Source organism: Apteryx rowi, unplaced genomic scaffold (assembly GCF_003343035.1).
Source record: "Apteryx rowi isolate R43461 unplaced genomic scaffold, aptRow1 scaffold_119, whole genome shotgun sequence".
Lineage (NCBI taxonomy): Eukaryota > Metazoa > Chordata > Aves > Apterygiformes > Apterygidae > Apteryx > Apteryx rowi.
Genome location: NW_020447408.1, coordinates 25,399 through 48,538, shown reverse-complemented (window position 1 = coordinate 48,538; position 23,140 = coordinate 25,399). Strand labels below are relative to the sequence as shown.

General features: G+C 39.7%; 1 protein-coding gene across 23 annotated transcripts in view; it reads left to right on the top strand.

Annotated features, from left to right (window-relative positions):
- The window catches only part of UNKL (unkempt family like zinc finger), an 82,051-nt gene that overhangs the window by 34,564 nt on the left and 24,347 nt on the right, over positions 1-23,140 (top strand). For 18 of the 23 annotated variants that reach the window (XR_003256438.1, XR_003256443.1, XR_003256440.1 and 15 more), the window contains 4 exons: positions 1,790-1,978; positions 3,545-3,607; positions 10,263-10,428; positions 21,069-21,161. Coding sequence is in view for 5 of the 23 variants with exons in the window: in XM_026084490.1 (XP_025940275.1) it covers positions 1,790-1,978; positions 3,545-3,607; positions 10,263-10,428; positions 21,069-21,161 (511 nt within the window). In the remaining 18 variants the exon portion in view is untranslated. Of the gene's footprint in view, positions 1-1,789; positions 1,979-3,544; positions 3,608-10,262; positions 10,429-10,923; positions 11,679-21,068; positions 21,162-23,140 lie in introns of those variants that run through there. The other 5 variants (XR_003256449.1, XR_003256433.1, XM_026084472.1 and 2 more) reach the window with 3 other exon arrangements.

Below are 23,140 nucleotides of genomic sequence, written 5' to 3'. Positions count from 1 at the left end.
AACTCCCCCCCCTTTTTAATTTCTCTCTAAAATAAACAAAACATTTCAATATTTTAAAGCTGAAAAATGTAGAAACTTAATAATGCCAGTATTTACAGTAAACGGTAACAGAAGAAGAAAGGTTGCATAGTGTAACCAGTTTGTGGCCAAAACATGAATTCTTCAGCCTTTGACTTCAGTAGTTTTGTCTGAATAAACCTTAGCTATCAATTTCATTATTTTTGCTGTGGTGTCTGCTCTTCTATCAGCTTTTAGGGTACATGTGCATTTCAGACTGTTGTGTAGAGAAGCTGTCTTTGATCTCAGAAGGAGTTTAATTATAGAACTCCACGCAGACAAAGCTCTTGACAGGAGATTTTCTGTAGGGATAAATGTGAGTGGATGCATAGGTAGTAATTTGCAAGGGTGGAGGTTTTAGCTTTTTGGGGGTAGATGGGTAGGATTCTATCCAAGGTTAGGACCTCATATAGGCTCATGTCTGTCCTCTACCAGATTTATAGGAATTTGAGTGAAGTTCATGCTGCTCAGGAGAGACACCATGAGATAATATTATTCTGGGGAGAGAGGTATCTCTTGTTAAAATCCTGATTTGTTTAAAATACTTCAACATTCTTCAGAGCAAAGAGTAAAATTAAATGTTAGAGTTAACCATTAGTTCAGAATTTAGCAGTAAGCTATRTAACTTTTCTTGTTCAGTTGGTCTGATTCAGTGATTATTTTATGTTTATGCAAACTGGAACAACCTTGACAGAGTTTTACTGTAGTTTTACTCTGCTATTGTATAGTGAATTCACTAGTCCAGTTTCCTGAGAGCCGGGAAGATTCACAGTCAGATCTTGTTCTGAATCAAGCAGAGAAAGGATTGAAATGTGTGTCTCATCACTGAGGGTCCTCACCACTGGGCTTTTAGGCATATATGTAGGATACAACTATTTTCATACTGCCTTTATGAATCTAGTTATAATCTAGTTTAAAAAATTGAAACAGTTTATTTAAAAAAAGAAAAGTAGAAATAAGTAATACGCACAGTCCTGCTAGAATATGTTATTGTAGGGGATTATGTTTTGCACCTGGGTTCATAAGCAATTTCAGGTTAATCAACATTGTACTTTTAGCAATAAATTCTCCAGGCCTACTTACAGATGATACCTTCAGTTTAAGCCTTTTATTTCAGAAGTTTAGAACTTTCTGAAATATGTACATGGGAACTAAAGTTTATAAAGTGAGTACTGTTTTTAAATACTAAAATATTAATTTATTAATTAATAAACATCTGTATTTAAGAATCTCAAAATGATTTGCACTGAGCAATTTGAGATGCTTTTTGCCAAGCTTTTACTTGTCTTTTTAACCTTTTTGGCTTGCTCTGGATGAAATCTTTAAAAGGGTGACTTGCATAAAACGATAGATTGAGAAATACATGAATGAATGGAAATCAGGGTTGTCAGAAAGCAAATATCCTTTTATTGTAAATGAATATTCATTAAGTACAGTCTCTGCCAGTGTGTCATTTTGTGTGTAGTGACCAAACAAGACTATTCTGGTGTGTACAAATGCACCTCTTTTTGAAGTCTGTGGAATTACAATAGTTCCAGTCTGCTTTTTTCATCAGCTGCTTTCTAAAAATAGTACCAAAAAATATGTGGTTAAAACAAAATTAGTGTTTTATCAATGTATGATAAGACTGAAATTAATTGATAATTTCAACTAATGTTCTAAAGGGAGAATATAGCTATAAACATAAAAAATATTATGGAGTATATTAGACACTGTTTTCTGTCTTCTACAGATTTCGTGTTCTTCAAGTCCAACTGTAACATCAAGTTCTGGTAGCAGTAGTTCTTTATCACCCCTTGGACCCCTTTGTAGACAGAGGTCAATAGCAAATGGTGTTTTGTGTTCTGAGTCTAGCACATCAGGTGTTTCTTCACCAACGTCTAGCTATCCAAAAGCACCAGGCTTTGAACGAGAAGATCAGGTATGTGAATAATAATATGGGTACTAGAAATACAAATACAATATTAAGATAAATTAGATTCTGCAGAAAATGTTCTCTGCCTTGTGTATCTGCACTGATTTTTGATTATTTAAAACACAGAGTTTGGAACCCTCTTCCATAGTGAGCTAAACTGTTTCAAATTATTTTACAGTTATCTCAGGCTAAGAACACCCATGCAAACAGTCATCGCAGCTCAGTTGACATGCAGTAAATTGTAACCTTGCAGAAACATTTTGATCGTCTTTTTAAACCCATGTTGTCAAGAATAGAGCAAGATAACAATGGAAAAAATCTTAACTAGACTTGGTAGGATTCAGTTTTATTTTTTGTTTAAAGTTGACAGGTAAAAGATGCATTCATTTCTGGATGATGAGTCTATTTACCAGTTCCAGTCTTTGATTAATTTCAGTCTGTTTCTTCCCCTACTGGGAGGGAAGGAGGGAGGAAGGAAGGAAGGAGGAGAGAGAGCGAGAGAGAGAGCGCATGCGTGTGCATGCGCGCGCGCACACACACACACACACACACAAGAACACATTATAAATGAGAGGGGAGAGGCTGAAACTGAAGTTAGTCTGTGGAGGTGGAGAGAATAGTCAATGCTAGAGATAGCTAGGAGAGGGGAAGACTGGTGGTTTTCAGAGGTGTCTGTGAGAGAAAAGCAGAAAACCCAGTGTTTACCTGTTAAAGTTGAATTTGTCTTGCTCTATTATTATAAGGGAAATGTTGTTAATTTTACCTTGCTATCTATCTATAATTTATTGATATTGAACTTCCCCCAAATACTTATAAATCCACTTTGTGGACTGATTACACTTCTAAATTGTCAAAAAGGAGCTGTTCCAAAAAAGGAGCTCTGATCACATATTTAAATAAGCTGCAGCCAAGATATTCAGTCTTCTTGCTAAACTGTGATTTGTCAGAACTGATTTCTATAACCTGAGATGCGCAGAGAAGTGCAGAGGTGACAGACAGAAGAAGGCGGAAAGGAAGGAGAGAGCTTTTCATAAATGGTGATGGCAAGATCATTACGCTAGAGTAAAATTCTCCAGGCAGGATTGCTTTCTTATGTGTAGATATTCAGCCATGCTATAGGTTAAAGTGCTGCCTATTTTGACAGGTAGGATTTCCCTGTCTCCCAGTGTAGGGGTCAACTGATCAGTGGTCGAATGTCATAGGAGCAAGGCAGTTACAGTATCAAAGGGCTGCTTTTTGGACATGAGGCAGCAATAATTCAGAAACGCTGTAACCATTGGTGAAGATCTATTTTGCAGTTTTGGTCACAGTATGTAATGTACTGTCACAAAGAATGTGTCTCAGTGCTTATGCATGTAAGTGGAATAATCACAACCGCCTCTCCTTTTGCATGTAGATTTACCCAACAATCATTAACATTTAATTCTCTGTATATGACTGAAGTGAGGTAAATGAAGTCAGCCTGTTTAGGGCATCAGCACAGTGATGACACTGACCCTGCACCAACCAATTATATATTTTACAGCAACCACTCATTAAGTTCATATATTACAGAGATTTTTCTCATTCCAGGCAAAGCAACGAAGCTTCCCCGCTGAGAGTCAGCAGAAAATAAGTGAACAAGACAAAAAGCAGGTATTGACAAAAGCTAAACATTGTAAATATTTTGCCTTTTGGTAATTTCCTAGTGCAACATCAAAGTTATGTGACACAACATCATGATTAGTCTAAGGAAAATATACAATAGTTGTGCGCTACAGGGAGTGGACAGGGATGAGAATATGAGGTAATCTGATGATGCTGTTGATTGTAGCAACTGGATTAACTAGATTTGGAGATAGATTAATAAAATTTTGGGAATGCCAGAAGGAAGATGATGATGTAGTTGTTTCAGCATGTGATGATCAAGACTAGGAAAACGGATAAAGCTACAGGGAAGAGGGCATAGTTTAGAGTTGTCATGAAGCTAAATCCATCAGGGATTAGAGGTCACTGTATATGCCTAGGAGGTTAAAACCCTGCCAGTTTTTGATCTGCTAGAACAAAATACCTGACGCTTCATTAATGGCAATGGTAAAAAGAAAAAAGAGAACAGAAAAGAAGCTTTACCAGCTGCCCAGGGGGACGTTCATGCAGCCACACAGGAGTATAAAATCTAAAGTGGAGGAATATTTTAAATTTAAAAAGTAGGAGGAGTAGTGCAGAGTACAGGCATACCTCGGAGATATTGCAGGTTCGGTTCCAGACCACCACAATAAAGCGAATATCGCAATAAAGCGATTCCAACCTTCATGGATGACTTGGAGGGGTTCAGGACTTCAGTGGAGGAAGTAACTGCAGGTGTGGTAGAAATAGCAAGAGAACTAGAATGAGAAGTGGAGCCTGACAATGTGACTGAATTGCTGCAATCTCATGATAAAACTTTAACAGATGAGGAGCTGCTTCTTAAGGATGAGCAAAGAAAGTGGTTTCTTGAGATGGAATCTACTCCTGGTGAAGATGCTGTGAACATTGTTGAAATGACAACAAAGGATTTAGACTATTACATAAACTTAGTTGATGAAGCAGCGGCGGGGTTTGAGAGGATTGACTCCAATTTGGAAAGAAGTTCAGTTGTGGGTAAAATGCTATCAAACAGCATCGTGTGCTACAGAGAAATCCTTCATGAAAGGAAGAGTCAATTGATGCAGCAAACTTCATTGCTCTCTTATTTTAAGAAATTGCCACAGCCACCCCGACCTTCAGCAACCACCACCCTGATCAGTCAGCAGCCATCAACATTGAGGCAAGACCTTCCATCAGCAAAAAGATTACGGCTCGCTGAAGGCTCAGATGATGGTTAGCATTTTTTAACAATAAAGTATTTTTTAGTTAAGGTATGTACATTGGTTTTTAGACATAATGCTATTGCACACTTAATAGCCTACAGTACAGTGTAAACACAACTTTTATATGCACTGGGAAACCAAAAAATTTGTGTGACTCGTTTTATTGTGATATTCGCTTTATTGTGGTGACATTAATCTCATTGTACATCTCCATCAGAGCTCTTGGGTGACCAGGTGCATTGTCAATGAGCAGTAATATTTTGAAAGGAATCTTTTTTTCTGAGCAGTAGGTCTCAACAGTGGGCTTAAAATATTCAGTAAAGCATGTTGTAAACAGCTGTGCTGTCATGCAGGCTTTGTTGTTCCATTTATAGAGCACAGGCAGAGTAGATTTAGCATAATTCTTAAGGGCCCTTGGATTTTCCGAATGGTAAATGAGCATTGGCTCATTTACTTAAAGTCACCAGCTGCATTAGCCCCTAACAAGAGAGTCAGCCTGTCCTTTGAGGCTGTGAAGCCAGGCATTGACTTCTCCTCTCGAGCTATGAAAGTCCTAGACGGCATCTTCTTCCAGTATAAGGCCTGTTTCATCTACATTGAAAATCTGTTGTTTAGCGTAGCCACCTTCATCAATTCTCTTAGCTAGATCTTCTGGATAACTTGCTGCAGCTCCTACATCAGCACTTGCTGCTTCGCGCCTTGCACTTTTATGTTGTGGAGACGGCTTCTTTCTTTAAACCTCACRAACCAACCTCTGCTAGCTTCCAACTTTTCTTCCGCGGCTTCCTCACCTCTCTCAGCTTTCRTAGAATTGAAGAGAGTTCGGGCCTTGCTCTGGATGAGGCTTTGGCTTAAGGGAATGTTGTGGCTGGTTTGATCTTCTATCCAGACCACTACAACTTTCTCCATATCAGCARTAAGGCTGTTTCCCTTTCTTCTCATTTGTGTGTTCACTGGCGTAGCCCTTTGAATTTCCTTCGAGACCTTTTTCTTTGCATTCACAACTTGGCTACCTGCTTGGCGCAAGAGGTCTAGCTTTCGGCCTGTCTCGGCTTTCGACATGCCTTCCTCACTAAGCTTCATCATTTCTAGCTTTTGATTTMAAGTGAGAGRCRTGCGACTCTTCCTTTCACTTGAACACTTAGAGGCCATTGTAGGGTTATTAATTGCCCTAATTTCAGTATTGTTGTGTCTCAGGGAATAGGGAGGCCCGAGGAGAGGGAGAGAGACGGTGGAACGGCCGGTCGGTGGAGCGGTCAGAACACACACAACATTTACCAGTTAAGATCGCCGTCTTGTATGGGCGCAGTTTGTGGTGCCCTAAAACAATTACAGTGGTAACATCAGAGATCGCTGATCACATATCACCATAACAGATATAATAATAATGAAAAAGTTTGAAATCTTGCGAGAATTACCAAAATGTGACACAGAGACACGAAGTGAGCACATGCTGTTGGAAAAATGGCGCCGATAGACTTGCTCGATGCAGGGTTGCCACAAACCTTCAATTTGTAAAAAACACAATATTTGTGAAGCACAATAAAGCGAAGCGCAATAAAATGAGGTATGCCCGTAAACAAAAATGAAAAACAAGAGACAGCTAAAAGCAGAGCCCGTGAGTTCCATATAGGAGAGTGATAACACACTATCCACTTTAAAAGTATGTATAGGGTTTTTTTCTACACATCTACAGATCAGTGAGAGCAGCAGTCATGGGAACTCTGATTGCCATTCAGTCCATGGTGGTTTTCCATAGAAAGTAATTTTTATGTGACTTTCTACTATTATTAATGTTTGCAACAGAATAAACAAGGCATCTCTATCGATGACCTGGCAGGGGCATCAGGTTTCCAGATGACCAATTTGGCGGGGACGGGTCAATACATTTGAGGGCAGGGCTGCCATTTGGAGGGACCTAGACAGGCTGGAAGAATGGGCCTACAAGATCCTCGTGAAATTCTACAGGGGCAAGTTCAAAGTCCTGCACCTGGGAAGGAAGAATCCCATGCAACAATACAAGCTGAGGACTGACTGGCTAGGGAGCAGCTCTGCAGAAAAGGACCCGAGGGTCTTAGTAGACAGCAAGCTGAACATGAGTCAACAGTGTGCCCTGGCAGCAAAGAGGGTCAAACAGCGTCCTAGGCTGTATTAACAGGAGCATGGCAAGTAGGTCAAGCCTGTTCACAGTGGTGCATGGTGGGTGAACAAGAGAAAACAGGCATAAGTTGAAATGAGAGGTTTAGACTGGGTATAAGGAAAAACTATTTTCACTATGGGCCCAGTCAAGCAGTGGTCATCCAGTGTGTTTGTGCAGTCTCCATCCTTGGAAGTTTTCAAGACCAGACTGGCTAAAGCCCTGAGTAGTCTGGTCTGACTTCATAGCTTACCTAACTCTGAGCAGGAGGTTGGACTAGATGACCTCCTGAGGTCCTCCTGACTTCCAACCTGAATTTTCCTGTTATCCTATGATCCTAAGAATATTTAGCAAGTTCTTTTAATTCTCTCATTTTAAAAAATATTATTTAACCTCCATTTAAATAGTGTAGAATGCTTGACATTCTGCTACGTAATTATAAAGCTATTGACTTTTTTCTTTAATAACCTTTCTCTCCTGTCTGGTTTCTGGAATGATTCTTTTTATTTTGTCTCTCTGTTCTGTTTAGATATCCCCCAGAATGGAGTTTGGAAGTTACAGATAGGGTCATTCTTGGTCTGTCAAAAGAGAAGGAAAATAATCCTTAAGTTGCATAAGTGCAACTCAGTGAAAATAGGGTGGGACAAGAAGTTCTGTTGCTGCTTGTAATTATGTTAGGGAGGAAGAGGCTAAATAGTCCAGTAGGTGCAAGTGTTTATGCTGTGGAGGAGGAGTACTAATTGAAGAACCCCATTGTGTTTGTGTGTATGTTCAAAGAACATGCAGTTTCACAATTTTTCACTTCCCTGTCACCAGTAAGCCTCAGGTTAAGATGGGGCAGCGCAAAAGGACATATTTTGGATCCAAAAAGCCTGTATCGCCTCTCTCATTCTTGTTGACTTTGCTATCATGTTTCTCCAATGACGAGGATCATGATCAGGAATATACCCTAAGAATTCTAGGCCCTGTCATTACTTCATTCTGCTATGTTATTATACTGCTGTTCTTTATGGTCTGATAAGTACCTCCAGGTCTGGGATATGACTTTTTTTTTTAGCTCAAACATTTATGAAAACAGAAAGGAGCAAAGGAAAAGGGAGTTGTTGTGCTTCTCCCTGAATGGCCTAATTGCAGATGGAGGCCATAGTATTAGAAATGTTTAAAAATAGGTGGTTAAAATATTAGAAAATTTATAACAAGAAACAACGTTATCTTAGAGAGATTCAATGGCTAGAACCTAAAAGATTACCTAAAATACTGGGTATTATTACATCTGCACCTTAGAAATTATATCCAGGCCGCAGGAACAGTCCATTTGTTGTATTGAAATAGTAGAGAATGTGCATTGTGAATTCCGTGTAAATAATGGAACAAAATTTGGAAAAGCATATGACAGAATCATGGAAAGTTGAGCTTGAAAGGGACCTCCAGAGGTCTGTGGTCCTTTCCCCCGCCCCTTCTCAGAGCAGGGTCAGCTAGAGCAGGTTGCTCAGGGCCTTGTCCCGTAGTGTTTTGAGTATCTTCAAGCATGGAAACTCTACAGCCTCTCTGGGCAACCTTTTCCAGTGTTTGACCACCCTTACAGTAAAAAAAGTTTTTTCTTATGTTTAAGAGGAATTTTCAGTATTTCAGTTTGTGCCCATTGCCTCTCATCCTGTCACTGGGTGCCAATGAGGAGAGTCAGACTGCATCATATCAAGACTTAATAAAATTTCTATTTTTGTGATTTTGTTTTTTAAAACTGGTTCCTGAGAGTCTGAAATCTTCATATACATCACTGGATGTGATGCAGGGAGGGGAGGGGGTTTGAGTAGTTTATTTCAGTTCTTTATTTTTCTGTTAATTTAGCTGTAAAAATGAGTTTGGGTCCTAACTACAGCTAGGGAAAGAAGAGGTTGTGCTTCAAAGAAAATGGCAGCCAAAACACAGAACAAAAGCACAGTTCTGTTGCATGTTACATATGCAATAGATCTGCTCTAGTCCTCCCAGAAAATTTTGTGAAAGCAGTTAGTATAACATGGTGTATTTCATGCATATCCTGAAAAGCAAGATAGATTGTTGGGAGGGGAGAGGCAGTAGAGAGAAATCATTTGGTGTTGCTGAAAGAGTGTTCTCTCCTTTGAAATGCAGATGATTAATTCTCCTTAAACTAGGGCATACAAGCTAGATAACAAGATTGTAATTGCACATGCTAATCTTGCAGAGTTCCTTAGAAGTTGTCTGTTCATTCGTTATTTCAAAGTCATGCTGTAAAATACAGTGCACATGTTTCACAGTGAGGGTGGCCAGGCATCAGAACAGAGGCTCAGAGAGGTGGTGGAATTGTCATCAACATTCAGAACTTGACCAGACAAGCTCTTGTGCAAACTGATCTAACTTTTGGTACAGACAGACATGTTGAGACTATTTCTGTGATTGAAGGAAAAATTGTTCATTATCATGGTCATTATCAACCTCTATCTAGTTTTGAAATAGAAATTTTCTGTGGTATCGGTAGAAATCAGGAAAGTGTATCAGTAGATGCTGCACAATCACTGCTCATCACACAGAAGGCAATGAGATGAGGTCTGGACTAATTCAGTCTCAGTTAAATGTTGTTTTTATTAGCTAAAAGATTGGAGGGAATAAATAAAGAATAAAAAAATTTGCTGGAGATTCTGCACAAAGCCTCTGTAGACCTTGTAAAGTTATTTTTCAGTTTCAATATATTCCGATTTCCAGTGCTACATGATTACATTTTGTTTGCATTTATTGCATTTTGTAATTTAAATTTTTAATTAGTATGAAAATAATATTCAGCTAGAAAGAAGCAGCACAGGTACAAGTCATTATATAATGCAATTACATTTAGATTAAATAGGAAAATTTGGGGATCACACAAAGAGTATAAATTGCATATAAATGTATAATGAAAGGGTACGGCTCCTCAACAGATATTTTCCTTTTGAGAAGGGTCATCAGAGTTCAGCTGCCTAATTATATTGTGCAATTTCATAGCAGATACTTAAATACCTTTCTTTCTGAAAGCGAAATTCCCCCATATGGTAGCAAAGTCCATCCACATTAGAGAAATGCATGTGTTGCTAAATGTGATGGAAAGTTATCCTAATCTAATCATTYAGCAGGTTCTTCTGGAGTGCCGATTTCATTATTCACAAAATACCTCCCAGTTCTTTCTGTTCTGAATTAAAAGAATATCTTTTAAAAATGCATTTTGTTTGTTGTGTTTGTACATATCTGTGTGTAAGTATATATATGAAAGCGCATGTATATTTTATTTACATATATATAAATTTTTTTTTATTATTATTATTTTTTTTAACAGAACCATCTCAGTGTTTTCTCAGTGGTTAACCCACTTGCTTCAAGTATAACTTCCAGTCTGGCCTCCAGTGTTGGATCAGATAGTTCACCTCCTACAGCTCTCTCTACTATCAGTGCCAAAGCTCTCCCATTCTATCCTGGCAGTAATACAGTTGAATCAGTTATAGGTAAGTCTGAACATTTAATCTCTGATTGTACATGTTTTTTTGCATTTTTCAAGTTTTTCTTATTTCATCGTAGGTTCAGAAATGCTTATTGGTAAAGACAGTAATGTTTTACATATTTACTTTATTGTATGTAATTAAAAGCAATATCTAAAATTTAATTTAAATGTCCGTTCCCCCCGCCCTTGTCCCCCCTCCCCCCAAAAAAACAGTATTTTTCACAAGGTCTACAGTGTGAGCATAGGAATTAGTGAATGGGCCATTTATAATGGAATTTTGGCATTGGTAGTGGACAGTGATTTTAAGAAGGTATAAAACTTTCGTAATGCAACTCCCTGTGCTCCCAGGAGTAGAAGTAATGTCTCCTCAACTCCTATTGGTGGGCTAATGAGATTTGACTTTATTATATATTACAGATTTGACAGAGTTCACATGAAAATGGGAGATTTTTCTTTGGTTGATTGTATGTTCTCCAGTCTGGGTATTTGTCTGTTCCAGGACAGAATCTTTTGTTCGCAGTATGTGGACTGGATCTGAAAGGACACAATGAGAAGGAGCCCTTACATTCTGGGCACACAACAAAACACAATCTGGGAAATATTCAATTCCAAAATTTGTTATTATCTCAGAGCCATTCCTTTGCTTCCAGCCAGCTAGACTTTTTATGTGGAAAACGTAAAGGGAGATAAATATTTCAGGAATAATTAAATACTGATTTTCTAGCCAAGTTCTTAACAGCAGAGAGAAGAATAATTTCCAAGGTCACTGAATCCACTTAGCAGTCGGCAATCATGTCAGTTCATCCTTTTCTGTTTATTTTATCACCGGGTGATGGAGACGATTAGCTACTATTCAAGTGTTTATAAATAAGTACATTCTCACTCCGTAAATTCCTATATGTCACACTTGGTTGGAGAATTTCTGTTCTCAACAGCATTTATAGAGAGATGCACGCATTATTTCCATTTTTTTAGAAAGAAAATGTTTTATCCATAGCCAGATGATGATCTTGCAAAGGGGTATACAGACAGGGTGTCAAATACAGTGAAAATTACTCAGAATCTATTACATGTCTTGTGTCTTGAATAGAGTTTATAGTGCATGGTTTGGATAGTCCATGTACCATTTGTCCTCAGCAACTGAAAAGCATAGGTGCTTTGCTGGAGATCCATCAGGCAGAATGTAATCTTTCACTATATGCATTCCTGATGTTGCTGGCAAAACTATTGTATCAACCCAACACTTCTGTAAGTATCTGCCTCACTGTACTAAGCCATATGGCAGTAAGTAATCATGTGACACAGATTGCAAAGCTGAACTTTAGGTGCATAAAGATATGGCTTTAAAATACATGTTTGCCCTCTCTTCATTTGATGAAACTTAAGGATATTGTTTCCCAGGAGCTTTGGACTCTTTCTGTTGATGAGTAGATGTGACAAGTATTCTAATTAAAGTGTTCTACCAGTTATCTCCTCAGCCCAGGAATATAACAATAGATGGTTCTTTCTTCATTTGATGAGAAGTAGCCAGAGAGAAGGAGAGAGAAGGACACTGAGACAGCTTGAAATCCTAGGGCTTCCTATGGTGGTTCTCCAGAATGAAATGTACACATCAATATATAAGAATTCTGTGTAGTCAGAAATGCATATTGGTTGTGTAGCCTTGCATTAACAATTACTGTGCGCTTATTTTGACACAGAATCACCTCAGGCTGAACACAGGATACCGCATGTTCATCTCCTGGCAAGGAATTTGTTAGTCTTTGAACTCATGTATCAAACATCTGATACTGCTGTTGGTGATTCATGTGCTTGAATTCCCAAATATGTTAACAGATCAACTGAATCACTTCAAATATGTGGACTTTGAGAGTCTGAGGATGATGTGTTTGGTCCACAAACCTTTTTACTTATATCCAGAGTTGCCTGTACTGAAAATGTAATGGATTTGTCTCAAAACCCTCCATTCCCTCTATCTAACAGCATAGATGATAAATGGCTCTTGAGCCAACAGGATGTGTTCCCTGTGTGAGAAACATTTAGTTGATAGCAGAAAAGAGTGTTAGGGTAATCTCCCTTTCTTTGGCCGCTATGCCCAGCCTTCCGGACCATTTGCTGAGGAGTTATGTCCTTCAGTTTACCCACTAAAGTTGCTTTGGGCAGCATTTTGGTGTAGTACTCCCATAATGAGGTCCTCCATTTTTTTTCCCCCTCACTTCATAACAACCGGGTTGTCTCGAAGCATTGGTGAGGTGTATGCCTACCAGGAAGGATCCGGTCCTCAATGGAGTTTGAACCGGATGCTGAGTGTCAGGGAGCAGCAAGAAGAGGGGTGCTCTGCAAGCCGGGAGCTGAGTGTGACCACAGCACAAGGCAGTGCCATTACCAACGGGGGTTCAGTCCCACAGCATCTGGACTCAGTAGGCAGATTAGGGTGCTGATAACAGGGTTCATCGACAGCCTCGGGCAAGGTGAGATGGTGAAGTAGGTCCAGGATCAAATCGAGTGAGTCCAGTCAGGAGCAGCAGGACACAGGGTCAGAGACAGACTTGTAAACAAGGCTACAACATAGGTCTAGGCTCCAACCAGGAGTCAGGGCAAGAGACAAGACTGGAGATGAGCTACTACAACATAGGTCCAAGCTCTATTAAGGAAACAAGGCCAGAGACAGGACTGAAGACAGATGTATCTACAACATAGCTCAGGGAAGGACTGAAAACCCAGACCTGAGCCTAAATGGAGATCCTGGAGTAATGGCAGATGGTGTGGTGGAGGTTCCCGGTCAGGCTGGTCTGGGCAATTAAGACCTACTGGTGCACTCAGGGCCTTGACAACAGCCTCCCTTCCCATCGAGATATGTTCTCACACCTTACAAAGATCTGGGTTCGGAGAAGTACTTGCTGTGAAGTGATTTGGTTGCAGTGGGTTGTCATGGAGCTATTTGTGGGGGAACATGGAGCCAGGGCAGAGACACCAAATGGGATCCTTGGAGTCAGGTCACAATCACAGCAGGATCATGGAATCAGGACAGGGATATGGCATGGGGGACTTGGAGGGTGGGACAGGGAACTTGAAGCGGGGTCAGAGACACAGCACAGAACCAGGACAGTCATGGAGCTAGGACAGGGACACAGCATGGGAGACTTGGAGCCAGGTCACAGTCTTACTAGAGATGTGGAAGCAGGACAGGGACATGGCATAGGGGACTTGGAGCTGGGCAGGGGGTGTCACGCCACCACTGAGGAGCCCTGGAGGCCAGATGGGATTGGGTGGGGGGATTCACTCAGGAGCCCACTCAGAGTAGGGCGTCAGCATCACAGAGGAATCAGAACCCAGGGCTGGTCACTCAGGAGGAGCCACGGGTGTAGCACCCTGAACAGCCTGAAGGCCATGTTCCATAGTGCTTAGCTCAGGGCTCAAGGCAGTCTGAGCTAACTGTATAGGGCAATGAGATCTTTAACACCTGAACCTTTTGAAGCCGCCCAGGCTGTGTTTTGGCTGACTAATGGATTTATTCCTGAAAGCGCAGCCATTTTCTGGAGCTCCATTCACACTTTTGCTAAGCATTACATTGTTGCAGAAGGTTCTGGACATGAAGCTTTGGAAAATCGCTTCTTCACTCTCTATGTCTTCTGCACCTTGCCTCCTACCCCTACTTCCTTGTTAGATATGTCTTGGTGATGTTGTACTGGTTGCATTCACCCAGGTGTGAATGTGCATTTAGAAAGACATTCAAAAGCCAAAGAAAAGTTACTTACGTGTTACCATTCTTCTTTAGGTAGCCTTGTATTGACATACATTTGCAATCCAGCTTCATGTTTCTTTCTTCCATAATTCCTTATATTTCCTGGGAGTTTCTGGGAGTGAGAAGAACTGAGGAGGTGGAAGATGGAGATGCCCCCTCTATACTCGTGTGTGGAATATGAAAGGGAGGAGCTTGTACATGCATCTACAGCTGTTGGGATAGGAAAAAGATTCTTCAGCCCATAGTGCTGCATGCAGATATACTCAGAACAAATGTAGAGAACATATCTCAAAGGAGAACAGTCAAAATATTTTTCTTTCCATAGCAGTACCATGTTTTCTTATGTTAGGATAGATGAATAATGTTTTAAAAATGCTAACAAATTTGAGCTTTCTTTTTAATGGCTATGCCTGATTTTTTTAATTGTCTTTTAAATGAAAAACTCTTTTCCTGCAAGTAAGCAAATAGCCAGGCCATAATATTCACAATGATTTTATTTCTTTGACTACTCGGGAAGAGGAGGAAGCAAACTCCCATGCTTTTTAGTTTGTTAATCTCATCCATAAAAGCATATAATCTTTATCAATATTGACTTGTTTTCCAAGTTACAAAATCATAGAAAAATTTGGATTGTTAGGGACTTGTTGAGATCATCTGGTCTAACTTCCTTCTCAGAGCAGGGACAGATTTTAAGTTAAATTCAATGTCAAAGTCTAATCAGGGTCTTGTCCAGTCAAGTTTTGATTATCTCTAAGGAAGGGGATTCCGTATTTCTGTAGGCAACCAGTTTTCCAGTATTTGACCACTTTAATTATGAAGACTTTTTCATTGCATCTGATTAAAATGTCCAGTGCTGCAACTTGTGTCCTTTGCCCCTTATCCTTTTGCTGTGAACCTCCAAAAAGAGTATGGCTCCATCATTTCTGTAAATAACCATCAAAGGCAGTAATTAGCGTTCCCCTTAGTTTTCTGTTCCTCAGACTGAACAAACCCAGCTCTCTTAGCCTGTCCTCATATGTTACGTGCTCCAGCCCGCTAACCATCCCAGTGGCCATTCACTGGACACACTCAAGTTTGTCAGCGTCTTTCTTGTACTTTGGACTCCAAAACTGGACATGGTATTCCTGCTGTGTTCTCACAAGTGCTGAATAGAGAGGAATAATCACTTCCCTCAACCTGCTGGCTACACTCTTACTAATGCAGGCCAAAATGCAGTTAGCTTTTATTGCCACAGAGCATGCCAAACTTGTTGTTCATCAGGATTCCAAGATCTTTTTCTGCAAAGCTACTTTCTGATCAGTTGGCCCCCAGCCTTTACTCTTGTATGGTGTTGCTCTGTCCCAGGAGCAGTATTTTGTATTTGCTTTTGTTGAACTTCCATCAGTCCTTTTTTTTCCCAGCCTGTTGAGATCCCTCTAAGTGGCAGTCCTGCCATCCAGTGTATCAGCTGCTCCCTTAATTTGGTGTTATCCACAAATTTGTTGAAATATGTGCCACTTTTGCGGTAAATGTAAATTATTCAGGAGGCAGTGGCATGGGATATTGTGATTTGAAAGACACTGTATTTAACATTCTGTGGCTTAAGTCACATGATTAGGGAGTTGCTGCGATTAGCTGCTGTACTTGAAGAATTCTGTGTTTAAATTGATGTGTACCAGAGACCGGGAGACTGCAGACAGTGAGTCAGCACTTAGAGATGGTAAGTTAGGGATTTGATTTTTTTTTTAATTTGATTCTTTATTCCGCATAAAAATCTATGAAGAATATTAAATGATGGATATTTTTCTGCAGTCTTGCAAGTATATAGCTTGCCTTCCTTAAAGGTTTGTTTATCAGTATGTTAGAACAGGAAATAAATTTTAAGCTATTTTTTAATTTCAGAATTAGATCGAGCAGAATTTGTAGTTTTCATTCTATGCAAGTAATATAATTTCATGTGCTTATGGTTAATATTTAAGTAATGAGATGGAACAAAATCATATTTTTGTCAAGATAAACATTTTTTTGGAATAAGTAGGGGCTAGTTGGCTGTAACATGTTATTAGTATAACAGTAAAAAACAAGGTCTAATTTCTGTATACTAGATGTGGTGCTAATTCAATATAATTTTTAAATCATGATATACTGAACAAGTGTTACAAAATGATAAGTCTTTTAAGCAATGCTATGCTGTTTCCGATTTCCCAGTGTGATTAGATTACTGAGCTTAAAGACTCTTGATTCTTCTGTGTTAAAATATGCCTCTGCTATTTTTCTAAAACATTTTCAGTATGCTGTTTGTTAATAGAATCTGAACCATAAAATGAGTACGTCTCATGTATGTATAAGTTAGTGTACTTTACAATAACTGAGTAATTTTGTTCTTTTTCTAGAAAGAATTTCAAGTACATAAATTCTCTTTTCAGAGTTCTGTTTTGTGGGTGTACAGGATGGCGGTGAAAGTAAAGTGCTGTATGCAATCTGAGCAAAGCAGAAAATTAAAGATTACTGTAGAACAGAAAATATATAGATAAGTGTTTTTAGGAAGTTGTGGATTGAAGGATCAAAAGAATGAGGTAGAGCTGCAGCAAGGGAAGGGGCTAGGGGATTATGGGGAAATGGGATAAATAGGTCTTAATAAAGGATTAGAGGACTCGGGAAGGAGTTATATTATTGAGGATTCAGGAAACTTTCTGAACTACTTTCTGTGGCCTTTCATCTTGGTTTGTCAATAAGGGAGATGCTGCATCTTATGGAGATCTCCAAGCCCTCTCTTTTTGCTCCCTGAGTAACAGTTCCCAAGAGCTGGAGAAGAGAAGGGTGCAAGGGAGCTGGGAATAAGCATGCCAATCATATACATGAAGTGTTTAGTGTTGAGACTGAACTCCATAAAAACTGCAGTGTGTTTGAAATACTCTTGAAAATACATTTAAAAAATAAAATACTTACTTTAAATATTTGCTGAGATACTGAAGAAATCAGATAAGTGTCAAAGGAAGAGGATTTGTAGATGAATAAATAGGCAATGGGCAGTAGAGAAGGGAAATGAGTCAGGTGAATAAAGGAGAGAAGGTGAGACCTTAACATTAGGGGCTGACACCTGCCAGCCTGATGCTCCGCTCCCATATGTATGTGTTAGGTTCTGCAAGGACTGTGCCTCTGGGAATGTTTTGATTGCTTTCTTTGCTTTCTATTGGGCACTCAAGCGTGAGGATTTTGCCTGTCTGAGAGACTTGCCATTTGAGGGAAATCGGAGTCTCTCCTTTTGTCTTCCGTATATGTTGTGATCTAGATATGCCATGTTCTCTCCCTGCACTTCCTCCTTTGACTTTCCACTGTGTGGAAATTGGACTTGGAATCTGAAAGAGCCAGAAGGTATCAGAATTTAAACTTCCAGTATCTAGAAAATAAGTAAAGATACATATCAGCCCTTTGTGTAGTTGGGGAGGACCGGCATGGCAGAATGAGTTAAGGCCTCACATGAGTTAGTGGTCTAGCAAAGGTGCAGGCTTGGATTTGATCTATTATCTGAGCAGTATAATTCATGTTAACCTCATTATGTTTTGTTCCAGCTTGTAGTACATGTGTAACAACAGACTGAGCCAGACACTGCAAATAACTTAAAATATTAGTAACGTCTGGAATCCTAATACTTCATGAGATAGAAAGGGGAGAGTGAGATGGAAAAGGTGAAGAAGGGATGTACGATGTGGGACATTGCAAGAGCTTGAAAAAAACCAGTTCTCCTAAAGATAATGATGGTGCTAATAACTAGATTTTACAGTCTCTCTTTTTACGACTGAGAGAATGTTGAGTTTGTTGAAACAAAGTGGAACAGCTTCACCAGGTGAAGGTGAGACAGACCTACCCCGGAATATCCTGCAGTATAATGATGAGAGGTTTACTCTCATAGGTGTATGGTGTTATTGCACAAAGGATGTTGAGACAGGTTCACATGCATGAAGATTTATTAGTGGGATCCATAGCTGATGACACACAATGGTGATAGTTACTTTCAGAGATAAATAAAAACATAAGGAGAGAGAGAGAGAAAAGGGAAAGAGAAAACTCTCCCAGTGGCCAGCTGGGAAGTGATGGGCAGGGCAGACTAGCATCCTTCTCTGGGCATCCTCTCCTGTGCAGCAGGTGGTCTCCCCACCCAATACTTTTGCCGTATTAACTATGCAGTTTCGCTTTGGCCTCTGGAAAGGTGATGGAGCAGTTGATCCTGGATACCGTTTCCAAGCATATGAAGGACAAGAGGGTGATCAGGTGTAGAGTCAGCATGGATTCACAAAGGGGAAATCATGCTTAACCAACCCGATAGCCTGCTATGATGGCATGACTGGCTGGGTAGATGAGGGGAGAGCAGTGGATGTTGTCTTCCTTGACTTCAGTAAGGCTTTTGGTACTGTCTCCCATAACATCCTCATAGGCAAGCTGATGAAGTGCGGGCTAGATGAGCAGTTGTGAGGTGGATTGAGAACTGGCTGAATGGCAGAGCTCAGAGGGTTGTGATCAGTGGTGCAAAGTCTAGTTGGAGGCCTGTAGCTGGCAGTGTACCCCAGGGGTTGATACTGGGTCCAGTCCTGTTCAACTTATTCATTAGTGACCTGGATGAAGGGACAGAGTGCACCCTCTGCAAGTTTGCTGATGATACAGAACTGGGAGGAAGTGGCTGACACACCAGAGGGCTGCACTGCCATTTAGAGGGACCCTGACAGGCTGGAGAGGTGGGCAGAGAGGAACCTCATGAAGCTCAGTAAAGTGAAGTGCAGAGTCCATGCACCAGTACAGGCTGGGGGCCCACCTGCTGGAAAGGGGCTGTGCAGAGAAGGACCTGGGAGTCCTGGTGGACAAGTTGACGATGAGCCAGAAATATGCCCTTGTGGCCAAGAAGGCCAATGGTATCCTGGGCTGCATTAGGAAGAGCATTGCCAGCAGGTCAAGAGAGGTGATCCTTTCCCTCTACTCAGCCCTGATGAGGTCACATCTGGAGTATTGTGTCCAGTTCTGGGCTCTCGAGTACAAGAGAGATACGGAGCTACCGGAAGGAGTCCAGCAAAGGGCCACTAAGATGATTAAGGGGCTAGAGCATCTGTCATATGAGGAAAGGCTGAGAGAGCTGGGACAATTGAGCCTGGAGAAGAGAAGGCTCAGGGAGACCTTACAAATGCATTTAAATATCTGAAAGGAAGGTGTAAAGAGGATGGATCCAGTGGTGCCCAGTGATAGGACGAGAGGCAACGGGCACAACCTGAAACACAGGAAGTTCTGTCTGAACATGAGGAAAAATTTCTTTACTGTGAAGGTGACTGAGCACTGGAACAGGTTGCCTAGAGAGCTTGTGGAGTCTCCTTCCTTGGAGATATTTAAAAGCCATCTGGACACAGTCCTGGGCAACGTGCTGTAGGTGACCCTGCTTGAGCAGGGCGTTGGATCAGATGATCTCCAGAGGTCCCTTCCAACCTCAACTGTTCTGTGATTCTGTGATCGTGTACTCTGTGAACTTTAACGCTTTGGTCAGTATTTTGTTCTGGACAGCTTAGGCAGCTTCCTGCTGAGCACTGTTCTGTGGATCCTGCTTCTTGGTCAGTAACTCTCTTTATGTATTATCTAGAGAACCTAACTCTGGATTCCATTAGATAGCCTGATCAACCTTAGAAAATGCCTATACAGAATAACCCTTCACTGATCCTGTATTAATGATCCAAATATTTTTTTTCCGTTTCTGACTTTTATCACTTTTAAAACTGTCTAGTATTCTGCCAAAGATTTTATGCAGTTTACAGTGCCTAATATTTAGGACCAAGCTAAGAAAGAGGCATGTGTCTGATTCTAAAGGGCTCAAGAGATCCCTTTTGTATCTTTTGAAAACTTTTACACGAGCCGGTGTATCTTTTTACTTCTGTTTGTCCTTTATCGGCCCTCTGTGTCCAGTTTTTAATAGTGATTTTCAACATAAAATCTAAAAATTCTTTACAAAGTTGATCACTATCACTGACCACACTGACTGGGATGCAGTTTTCCTATCTGTAAAATCAGTATTTAAACTAACTTCTCTCCAGTCTTCCTGACAGAGAAGTTGTCCAACATAAGTTAAAATATAGGTGCAAAGGGATAGACTTATTTAATTACTCTCCTTTCTGTGAAGAAAAGAAGTTAAGGGGAAAGAAAAAAAAAAGTATCTGTCCATCTTCTCACATTTTATTCAAGGCTATAGTACAGAATAAGCAGTGGACTGAAGAAGTACATTAAGGAGAACTTTTTCATGATATCACCGAGAGGAACTTTAGACTGACATAACCCTTAAATTTTAAGCCAGTCTAACTTTTTAGTCTAAATTACACATTGGTTTTGAGTTTTGTTTTAGTTGCATAAACATGACACACATGTCCATTTGAATATTCCCACGTGATTGACTCCCAGCTTCCTTATATCTGTATGCCCTGATATGTTTATTCATTTACAGTTCCCCCAAAGGGTAGCTGCCCTAAAGGGCATTTACAGTGCCTTTTCTCAGGTATAATACCTGTTTTTTTTCAATAATAAATATTTTTACATACCAATCTATGTTTTATTTCTCCTCTTCCTTTTTGTTTTACTCTGCACGTAAGCAGAACAGGTGACAGTTTTATTAGAAATCCAAATAAATAGCCACCTCTACATTATCCTTTGTTTAGCTGATCAGCTTAAAGAGCTGTAATAGTTTATATATGAAATTTTTCCCTTTAAAAACTTCAGAGACTGTCCTTTGCTGTGTGTCTGTACTACGCTTCAAATCATAACCTCGATGCTGAAGATTTCTCTGATGGAAGTACTGATAACAATAGTCAAATAAAGTTTCCTCACCTCAGCCATCCTGATAGTTTTATGTATAATTAAAGGATAATTCATTGATACGATGTTTTGTTTAACAGGTTCTGCTTTAGATTTACATTTTAATGACGTGAACGTCGCATCCATAGATAGAGAATTAGAAGATCAAGAAGGCAGTGACCTTGGATTAGCAAGTAAGAGGTCCAGTTTGTAAAGATAAAATATATACTAATTTTAAATATTTTTCTTTCTTACCTTTCTAAACTTTTACTCAGCAGAATAGTTATACACAGCAAAGACTTTGAAGAAAAGTTCTCAATTGTGCTACAGCTGTTTAGCTTTGCAGTTTGAAGAAGTTGCACTGCTATCATCCTGGCTGTGTTTTGAAAGGGGTCAGTCTAGTAAACATTTTTTTGAAAATGCTTAGTGATTTGGACCCACAGGCATAATAGTTGATGGAAGGACTTATTTACATATCTTTACATATTTACATATGTTTGTTTACATATCTTTACAGGAAGGTATTATGCTTGAACTTGAACTACCTGAGTGTTGAGTGCTGCCTATGTCTGGCAGTAGACAGTATGCGCTGTGGGACCATCAAATACTTCTGTGGTTAGGGGGACAATTCTTGAGGAGTAGGAGCAAGTCACCTTTAGAACTTTACTACTTACAAGTTAGGGACTTAAACTTTTTTATGTATCTAACGCAGAATGACCAATGTAGTTGCAAGTCTATTGGGCTTACTTCATACCCCTTATTCCTGTTTGCCTGTGTTTTCCTACTTAGATCTGTGAGCAAATCCTTCAGCCAGTTGGCCTGTTCTGGGAAGGGAGAGGGGGATGTAGCAAAGGAAGAGCAGTGCAGGGAAAAAACAGCCAGACAGGAAGGATGAAGGGGAGAAACATCAGGGAAGAAAAAAAAATTAAAAATGCCACCTTTTCTGAATAAAAGCAGAAAAGGAAAAATAAACAGGAGAAAAAGAATAGGAGAATAGGAAGTAAAAACTGACCAACTACAGTTTTGTTAACAATTCAAGTTAGCATATTCCTTTGAGAATCATATAGCCACATGTTTCTGTAATATCTCCGGGGAACTGTAGAGAAGTCAAGCCTACATTAACTTAATTGGGGATTGCTGACTTGGTCCAGGCTGCTTTATCATAAACATTTGCCTTGTGATATCCTTCTTAAATTTTCATAGTGGGAAAACTAAATTATAAGCCTTAAAAGCCTTTGAAGGCTTTTGAATTTGTTCTTCTGTTTTTAATTTTTAAAATATCTTTATTATGTTCTGAACATCTTTTTCTCCCAGGCATGTGATGCATGGCAAAAAGAGGCTCAAGAAGCAAAACTAAATTATAAAGTTGAGGCATAAAATACTGCCCTTTACTATAAGGTAGCAATAATTGTAGTAGTTACAGAAATCCAAACAAAACAAGTATGTAGATGGCCTTTGAATTTTTTAAAAAGTAAATAATCAGTTTGCAGATACAGGTGAAGTGTATGATAGAATACAAAAGAATCAAAATGGCACTTCTGTAAAAATTAGTCTTACCAGCTAATTCTGTTAATTTTTACTGGATTTTTAGATGTATGTACCTAGTATTTTCTGATGTCTGTTTTGTTAACATTTCTTTGAAAGAGGTCTACAGTAATTCCTTAAGGTTGTTGTCCACGTGTGCTGCTTCCAACTGTGTGAACATAACTGGATTCTTGSTTGGCATATTTGTGCCTCCCATGCCCTTCTTGCTCTGTAGCTGTGGACGGAAAGGTTAAAACAGCTATAGCCACTCCCTAGTTCGTTATTACCTCTAGTTTGTTGTTACTGACCGTAACTCCAAGAAGAAGAGCTTGTAGTTAAAGTGTCTCTATACATTATACTATTTTTCTTCTCTTAGAAACTTACTTGATATCTTTAGTCCACTGGCTTTTAAAAAGTACAGATATATTTGATAACGTTGGAATATATGAGCTGTCACTGCGACCTCAGTGGATATGACAGAACCCAAGCCTTCCAGATTCAAAACTTTGTCCTAAGGTGCGGAAGCTATATTGACCCGAGTGACTTCCTTACCAGTGGAGGGTGAGAGATTGGTTCTGAATGAGATCACTAATTTAATCATCCTAAAAATCTGTGGATACATGCCAGGCTTCAGAGCACACTGAATTCA